At 37.8% G+C, this 10137-nt stretch overlaps 1 protein-coding gene across 1 annotated transcript; it reads left to right on the top strand.

Moving 5' to 3' along the window:
• Nucleotides 1-1309: 1309 nt before the first annotated feature.
• On the top strand, nt 1310-2653 carry LOC149165950 (aspartic proteinase CDR1-like). The gene has a single exon (XM_089429994.1). It carries the CDS (start codon nt 1310-1312, stop codon nt 2651-2653), a length of 1344 nt encoding a protein of 447 aa, XP_089286120.1.
• The last annotated feature ends 7484 nt before the right edge of the window (nt 2654-10137 follow it).

Raw genomic sequence — 10137 nt, 5'->3', positions numbered from 1 at the left:
AAATACCCAGAGGTAATAGGACATGAAACCAGAGGTGGAGGGATGGGAGAAGATGGAGTCGGTGGAAGTAAACTCTGAGGGCCCAGATGCAAGGAATATGAAGGGAATGGTGCCCAAGAGGAGGGTATACCCGAGTTATCCGACAAGGCAGTTAATGTGGATGGGTCTAGGCAGGAGGCGAGGAACTATATGGAGGCCAGTGAGGGTGGAGAGTAATCTGAACACAACAAGAAAAAGGAGGTGTCCGGTGAGCCAGAAGTCAACAAGGAAGATGGGGGGTGTTCGGTCGACGATGCAAAATTTTGTGCCGAAGCACAGGGGTGAGAAAAAACGGGAGTCGCGAAAACCCTAGGGTCACTCGCTAGCATCGAAGGAAGCTGCAAAGAGATGGTAGAGGAGGTGACCAGGAGATGTGGAGGGGAAAACGTACAAATAGGCAACGATTCAAAGGGATCCTCGGTGTTGTCTACCATGTCAACCTCCTTCTCACCCTACAGACAGTGATAGGAGATCCATAAAAAATTTGCACCCACCGACAAATGCCCAAACAAAGCGTCGATGAAACCCCAGGTGCCAGAATAACGGATAACAGAAAGGGAGTTGTCTTTAGTGCGACTTTTTGGACTTTCCGGTGCCGGAATCCGGTGGAAAATTTTGTGGTGAAATCTTGATTTGTGTTATTTAAACTAGTTTTTTGACCATATATATGGATTCAGCACCCTAAAAAACCCCTAGGGCACTTCGATTGTGCAGGGGTTACCCATCAAACATAACATTTCAATAAATTCCTACCAGATTTTAGAGAAAGTAGACCCAAAAAACCCACCAGAAATATCAAATATCTAAATTTATTTTAACTGGGATCTATCCAATATTAAAAAAAACAAATCTGTTTAGATGCAAATTTAAAAATTTAATAAAACAACTCTCATTATGATTACTAAACTAATTTATTTAAAACAACTCCCATTATGATTATGATTACCTCGATATTCACGAGAGCGAATCATTTCCATCAATATGATCTAAGTCAAAAAAAAGTCACTTGATTACAAATCCCTCGACACTGAGTAAAAACTTTTCACCGGACGGAATCTTTTTCATCATCCATATGATTTAGTCAAAGAAGAGTCGGTCTGCCATCCCTCAACGATCCTGGGTTCTTGGGAGGAAAGAATCAACTCGGCAATCGCCACTGGTCCACATTATGGGATTAACAAAGGACCCACTCCATATTCAGTGTGTATATATATCCGGTCCATATCATGCATTTTCAGTTCATAAGGTAGTTTGCTCACGGTATTCAACAATGGCAGGGCCTGGGATTTTCCGTGTTGCGCTAATCGCTATCATTGCTTTATCTGTGTTTTCATACAAAGCAATCTGCAGCACCAGCAACGAAAATAAGACCGAGACGAGTAATGCAACTGCGAGGAATTATGAGAGCATTAGAGTCGATCTCATACGCAGAGACTCCAACCTTTCAAATGCCGAACAACTGCGCCGAGCTATTGAACGAAGCAACAACAGGCTTCGCAGATTCCAACAATATTTCATCGCCAAAAATGCCCAGATTTCCCCCAATCCCCTTAGCACTGCAGACGGTGAATTCTCGATGCAGGTGAAAATAGGATCTCCAAATCCAGTAACGCTGCATTTAATATTAGACACGGGCAGCGATTTGATCTGGACCAAGTGCCAGCCTTCTTCACTATATAAACCCGGGCAGTCCTCGTCCTACACTAAAGCTTCCTGCGCTACCAATATTTGTTTTGCCGTGGCCGGCCGTAGTTGTGATGCCCAAAAGAACTGTGTATACCGCTATGGATATACAGACTCTTCTTACAGCTCTGGAACCTTGTCTTATGAAACATTTATGGTTGCATCCCAGGCGAACATTCCGTCATTTGAGCGCATTGCATTTGGATGTGGGCATGACCAGGGAAAATCCTTTGCCCGATCGGACGGTGTAGTCGGCATGGGAGGAGGGCCTCTGTCACTAGTTTCCCAGATTGGATCTTCCATTAACAATGTGTTCTCCTATTGTTTGGGATCCATGAATAATCCTGCAGCAACCAGCCCTTTATTTTTGGGCGGCACTAATTTGATTGGAGCCGGTAAGTTCAGTGTCACCCCTATAATTCGAAACAATAATTTCCCAACCTTCCACTATCTGGGCCTTGAAGGAATCAGTGTGGCTGGCAAATCAATCCCTTATCCGAAGGGCACTTTCGACCTTCAAGCCGGCGGACGAGGAGGCATTTTCATCGATTCCGGCTCCACTATAACCTATTTGGCGGAGCCAGCGTATCGGCCATTACTGACTGCTGTCCGCTCCAGCATTAAAGCTCCGCCGGTTCAAGTATCTCATACTTCTTTTGATCTATGTTACGACGGTAAGTTAGATAATCTGGGAATTCCAGCAATTACTTTTCATTTCCGGGGAGGCGCCAATTATGTTCTGTCGCCGCAGAATTCATTCCTTTCGTATCAACAATATACCCGCGGATTGCATTGCTTTGCGTTCGTATCTTCGGGGCCGGCTGGTTCGACATCGATTTTTGGAAATGTTCAGCAGCAGAATTTCCACATCGTGTATGATCTGAAGCGGAACAACCTCCATTTTTCTCCTGCTAATTGTGCTTCTCTCTAGATACCTACCATGATTAGCACTGCCATATGTACTGGAAGAAATTTTGATTTAGATTCTCCGTATGTTATAGCATTTGAAGCATTCGTATTCAATTGTCGTTATATGTTGTATATTGTCGTTACGGTAATGGCATTTTGTTCATTATTGCATTGAGTGAAATATATCTGTGTTTTACCCTTTTTTTGGGTTCATTATTGCAGATTCAAAATTAAATTATTTTTATTAAAAATTAATATTTTTAATTTAATTATTTTAAAAATATTATATTTAAATTTGAAAAAATAAAAATTTAATTTTTTATTAATTAGATTTGTGAAATCGTAGTCGAATTTGTCTAGATTGGATTTAGTAAAAAACAGTGAACAAAATTCACAAGAAAATAAAAAAGAAAATCGATAGAGAAAAGAATTAAAATTCATACACAACAAAAGATTGAGAATACAATCCAATGAAATATTTTTTACATGTTTGAACTAATATAATAGTGAGTCTAGTAGTGAATATAAATATCTGAACATGCACTAAAGAAAATTGTTACCTAGTCATAATTCCATGGCCATACAGTGAGTCATCAGTGAATTATCTCATGCAAGTGGAGATAATCCTACTAGTTAAAAGTAATCAACTAACTATCTTATACAAGTAGAGATAATCCTAGTTAACTAAAGTATAATTAAATATGTTATTTCCAATAATATTAAACCGTCAATTTGAATAATTAAATTAATTTATTTTAACTACCTTTTATTACAAATTTTTAATTATAAATTATTGCATTCTTAATCATAAATTACTTAACATATGAATATTCATGACATAAATAGATGTAAATAAATGTAACCCTCTTTTTATATATACACATGCAATGACTTTGTAAAGAGTTTTTAAACTAATGAGGCTGAAATAGTAAGAAATCAACATCACTAAATGTCAAAAATGCTATCACAAACATGGAAACTGCAAGGATAAATTAAAGCTTGAGTTGTGACATGAAGTTATGAATTTTGATCTATGGACTTAGCCAATGGCTATGAGGTTTGATGAGGTTTGTCGAACCTCAATTTTTTTTAAAGTTCGCCAAAATTTCCAACCTCAAGGTTAAAGATTGACGAACCTTGTGACAATTTTATGAATTGGGTTACTAGAATTACTATTCTAGCATCGTTATTTTTAATGTTCAAGGTTATGGAACATATACATATCTATATATATATATATATATATATATATATATATATGCCTCTCATTCCATTTTATTATAAAGTTTGTATAACACTAACAATATAATTAAATAGCACTCGACTCTTTGCTCTATAGCATGGATACAAGTGTCTAAACTTATACTTGTTCTAACCCTGTCAAAATTATTTACAAAGTTATAACATGAGTATTTAAATGTGGGATTTTGTGGCATTATGCTCCAGCATGGCTGCCAAATGGACTCACTTCACGTGGTGCTCAAACATGGATAAGAGGCCCACGGTACTAAAATGAAAACCATATCTAGCTATTTCATTTAATTGTGAGGATCATTCAAGGATTGATCGACAATGATTGTTTTTGAGATTATCATTAGGGAAACTACCCTACCTTTGCCTTTGTCGCCTCGGTATCATCGTCATTTACTCTAGTTGAGAGCTAATCTCTACAACCTCATGGTGATTTTAATGGAAAATAAGGGGTTTCCTTTTGTTCTTGAGAGTATTGTCGTCAAAGTTTTGATGGTTCTACTTAGATTTACCATACAAAACTAATTTATATATTGGCAGAGACATTTGTGTACACCTGGTTCAACTTCACCTGGTAAATTCTCAAATTTCTTATTTCTTATTGGATATGTATATATATTTGAAGCTTCTTTATGATGTTTCTCATGAATTTCACTTGCTAATGGCTAACTTGGTAGGTTAGCAGATTAAACCCTATCTCTTCTTCGAGGATTTTTGGTTGTGACATCTCATTTCCACAAGGATTCGGCATGGTTCAATGTTTTACAGGGATTCATCGATGTACTTTCTCCTTGTAAGTTTAAATATTGAAACCCCAAATCTAACATTTTCAATGGGTTTCTTTGTCTATGAGTTATAATTTAGATGTTGAGTATTTTTTTCATGGCAGGGAATTATGTAGATTCTTCACTCCTATTGACAAAGGTAAATATAATTTTAGCTTCCTTGGTAATTCCAGTAACATTTCCTTATGGTGAATTCCTAAGAAATTCAAGAATTTGACTAATGGTTGCACTCTATTCTTTTTGGAGGTTAGCTCTAGTTGAAATTGGGGTCCTGTTGTAGCCGCTACAATAGCACCCAAATTTTTGGGCATACTCAAAATTTTGGGTACCCCACCACTCACCCCAAGCTTCTAGGTTTTGATAGGACCCCCAACCGGTTGCTCTCCCTGCGAACTTGCCTATCCAACCCCTTTGGTGCGACCACTCACATTTCGTACATTGCATCTGCACATCATGTTTTGTCTCAGACATATGCCTTAGGATCGCATTAGGGTGTCGCAGGTTAATGTCTTTATTAATGCATCAAGAGTCCCCCATGATTTTGAAGCTTGTCTTTACATGATTCGCATCGCGATCAATAGATGTCCTATATTTGAGAAAACGTACATGCAATTTGGCTTTCCTTACGATTGACAGTATTGAGGTTTGGGCAAAACCCTAAATGGGAAAAGGTGATTCCCCTCCTATTTTGACCTAACTCACCTCCCGTTGAGAGTGCGTTTCCATCGACATTGTCAGGCATCATGGGAGAGATTGTTGCATGTCATATTCCCCTAGGTTCTTGATTGGTCCTACACCTCAACATGTGCATTAGGGCTTGCAAAGATTATATACTACCCTTGCATCCTTGTAACTCTAGACATATGTGATCGAAGTACGCATGTCATTTTAAGCTCTTCTTGACTCACCCTGAAGCATGATCACACATATGCATGAGGGTTTGTGATAATACCTCATGACAGTAACCCTACTTTGTCTTGGTCCTCGCCCCCTCGAGTGCATTAAGATTCCTCAAATTTCCATCTTACTCGATGCCCTTGAATCTATAACTGCACCATTTCTTTTGGCATCACATAAATTTCTTGCAATTCATAAGTCCATTAAGGTGCCTAAATGTTGTGTTGATTTTTAGATTCGAGCATCTCTTGTTTTACTCGTATAATTTAGTTGCAATTTTACTATCACCTCTAGATGAAATTATTTTCATGGTTTTTTATCCCATTTTCTTTGCAAGGATTTAAATGGAGTTGCATTGGGCACATATTTAATGAAGAAGGATGAAATTGAATAATAGTTTGGAAATACGCCACTTATGGAGAAAAAATTGTCTAATGATATAAATATTAACTTCATGAGGCTTTGTTAAGGACAACATTTCATAGTACAAGGCATATTCTTGATACATGACATGGTGGATGCTTTTATGTTTTAAGGGAATAGTTGCGAAGAATAATTAAGAGCCAAGTAACCACCATAAAGCTAGCACGCATCCCAAAATGATGCATGGATTATAAGTGGTATTATATGGTCATCACAGGTGAGCAGTCCATTCAATAAAAGTGAAGCATGATGTGGAATACCACTTCAAAGTTTGTGTTAAAATACCAATTAAAGGATCATTGAGGATTGATTGGAAAAATCACATTGTGCATAAGGGTCTCCAGCAATATGGTTGGCATCTTTTCTAATGAAATAGGCTAAGTTCCATGATGTAATGAGTTGAGTATAATCACCATATCAATGTTACATAGGTGTTGTTGGTAAATTGGGATGAACACTCCAAGAAACATCTCCAGGTTTGAATATGAGTCGCAGTGTTCGTTTTCATTATTGTAAAATCTCAGTCCTATTCTCATTTGTGAATGAAAACTCCAGATCGAACCTTATAATTACTAATTTCATGGAGGTCTTACCTTCCATTTGTGACTTGAATGATCACACTCCCACAATGTGACTTGGACAGAGTCGCATCATCACTCCTCACGAGATTTTTGACTAGATCACTTTGTCAACTAACAGGTCAAAAAATCACATTATAAAGCCTCAAACAAGCCAACAGAGAGTGTGCATGGAAAGTAACTTATAAAGGCCAACACATGCAAGAGATGATGCATAGTGGGCATAACTGACCAAGGGGATGGAGAGCGTAGACTATTTTAGGCTGCCATCGGAGGCGCAAGTCGAAGGGGATATTTTGAGCTCAACTTGGGTGTTTAAATGTGTTATGAAACCAGCTCACAAAAAGATAGAAAAGATAGATCAACGCCTTAGAATTTAGCCTCTTCGAGGGGGCAACCTCCTTTACATTACATAAATGAACAATTCTTGGATGATTCAAATGACAAAACCTCCTTTATATATATAGGAGTCTAAGGAGTCACAATATAACCCAGCCGACCTAACAATAATAATATAAAGGCACAAAAATAACAATAGAGGGATTCTATGGGGCACAGTAATAACAATATGGAGACAATAGGGGCACAACAATATTAATAAGGGATATAACTACAATAGTAATGGGGTAATCACTAGTATTATAGGGACCTAACATGCCCCTCTCTTTCAAAAAAGTGTTGTCCTCAACGCTTGAGTAGTTCTGGATGCTTCTGTATAAAATTCTCATCCTCCCATGTGGAATCTTCAGCGGATAAGTTCTTCCACTTAATGAGATACTCCGAAATTGATTGATTTCATAGCTATCGAGTTCTTGTTTCTGTGACTGTTTCCGGTTCCAATATAATTTTTCCTTCCTCGTCAAGTTTTGGCAATATTGTTTGAACTGGGAGCTTGTCGCCTATAACCTTCTTTAAACATGAAACATGGAAAACTGGGTGCACTCGAGAAGCTGTAGGAAGCTCCAATTTGTATTCCATAGTACCAATCTTTTGCAATACCTTGTATGGACCGTAATACTTTGGTGATAATTTATTATCCTTCTTAGCTTGCTTGAGGGACATTTGTTTATATGGTTGTAGTACCCCAATCACCTACTTCAAAACTTCTTTCGCTGCGATGTTGATCTGCCTGTTGTTTCATTCTATTCTGTGCCAACACGAGGTTATCCTTTAAGAATTGGAGGACTTTTTGTTGATGCTCGATGTGATGTTCCACTACTTGAACCTTAGAATTTTCTCTTAAATATGATGTGATGGATGGTGGCTGATATCCATAAAGTGCCATAAATGGGGTCATTTTTGTTGCTGTATGGAAGGAAGTGTTATACCACCATTCAGCCAGAGGCAACCATTTGACCCATTGTGTTTGTTTATCAGATACAAAGCAACGAAGATATCCTTCCAAACATTTGTTTACTATCTCAGTTTGCCCATCAGATTGAGGATGATAAGATGAGCTATGAGCTAACTGAGTACCGAGACAAGAAAATAATTCTATCCAAAAATTTCCAGTGAAAATGGGATCTCTGTCACTTACAATAATCTTTGGGTTTCCATGTAGCTTTTGAATTGTTTCCATAAATGTAGTAGAAACTATATTGGATTTAAATGGATGTGATAATGCACAAAAGTGTGCATACTTGGTAAGTATATCAACTACCACCATGATGACACTCTTTCCCTCAGACTTGGGTAAACCTGTGATAAAATCCATTAAAACCTCCTCCCAACGTTGGCTTGGAATGGATAAAGGTTGTAATAGACCCAGGGTCTTAATTGTTTCAACTTTATTTTGTTGGAAAACCAAACGTTCTGCCACAAACTTTTGAATATCTGATTTAAGGCCATCCCAAAAAAATTCCTTCTTAACCTTGTGGTAAGTTTTTAAAAATCCTGAGTGCCCTCCTAAGGGAGAAGTGTGCAATTCCATAAGAATCTTTTGTTTGAGTTGGGAATTCTTACAGAGGTATAAGCGATCTTTGTACCATAGCAAATCATTTTTCTAGCTAAATGTATCAGATGTACTGGAATCTTGTTGTAACTTTTGAATAAGTGCCCACACTTCTTCATCATTCTTCCATTCCTCCCTTGCTTCGTTTATCCAATCTGGTTGGATAATAGAAATGGCGCACAACAATGCTTCCACATCCTCATCCTTTCTTGAGAGTGCATCTGCCACCACATTTTGCTTCCCTTTTGTGTAGATGATTTCAAAGTCATAACCCAACATCTTTGTGACCCACTTTTATTGCTCTTCAGAGGATAATCTTTGTTCTAAAAAGTATTTAAGGCTATCATGATCCGTTTTTACCTTGAAGTGTCTTCCCATTACGTAGGGTCGCCATTTCTTAAGTGCATGTAGTATTGCCAACATTTCCTTCTCATAAGTCTCTTTGTGTAAAACTTTCCCTTGATTGGATGACTTTCAAAAGCAATGGGTCTTTCATCTTGCATTAAAACAACACCAATTCCATTTCTTGAAGCATCACATTCCACAATAAAGGCTTTTGTGAAGTCCGATGTAGCTAAGACTGGTGCTTGGCACATTGCCTGTTTAAGATGTTCGAAGGCCTTTGTTGCTTCTGGAGTCCATGAAAAGTCATCTTTCTTCAATAATGTTGTTAGAGGTGTTGCTATTCTCCTATAATTTTTAACAAACTTGCGATAATAACCTGTCAACCTGAGAAATCCTCGCAGATGCTTTATGGATGTGGGGATTTTCCATTCCTTAATGGATTTAATTTTGCTAGGGTCTATCTTAACTCCTTCATGAGATACAATATGACCCAGATATTCCACCTCTTATACTCCAAAGAAACATTTGGATTTTTTTGCATATAATTGTTTCTCCTCCAATAGTTGTATCACCCTGTCAACGTGTTCAACATGATCCTTCCAAGACTTGCTATAGATTAGTATATCATCAAAAAATACTAACACAAATTTTCTAAGGAAGGGTTTGAGAATGGAATTCATCAAACCTTGAAATGTAGAAGGTGCATTGGTAAGGCCAAAAGGCATGACCAAAAATTCATAATGACCCTCATGAGTTCTAAATGCTATTTTCGGAATGTCTTCAGTCTTCATTCTGATTTGATGATATCCTGAACGAAGATCCAACTTGGTGAAGTAAATTGATCCATGCAATTCATCTAGTAATTCATCAATGACAGGAATGGGAAACTTATCTTTAATAGTGAGCTTGTTGAGCTCCCTATAATCCAGACACATGCACCATGATCCATCTTGTGCACCAATACTACTAGAGCAGAGAAAGAACTTTGACTAGGTTGAATTATACCAACCTCTACCATTTCTGCAAACATACGTTCAATTTCACTCTTTTGGGCATAGGGATATCTGAACGGCCTGATGTTTGGAGGAACACTTCCTAGAATCAGATGAATAGAATGATCATGATCACGAATAGGTGGGAGACCTTTGGGAGTCTCAAATACCTTGGAATGATTGTCCAAGACTTTTTGGAGATCTAGAGAAATAGATGATTTCGATGTGGAAACATCTAGCGAACATAATTGTGCAATTACACCTCTTTGTTCCTTTTTTAGAAG

Source organism: Pinus tabuliformis, chromosome 5_1 (assembly GCF_031772625.1).
Source record: "Pinus tabuliformis cultivar Carrire ecotype Pingquan chromosome 5_1, CPIR1, whole genome shotgun sequence".
Taxonomy (NCBI): domain Eukaryota; kingdom Viridiplantae; phylum Streptophyta; class Pinopsida; order Pinales; family Pinaceae; genus Pinus; species Pinus tabuliformis.
This window is presented reverse-complemented; position numbering and strand designations above follow the sequence as displayed.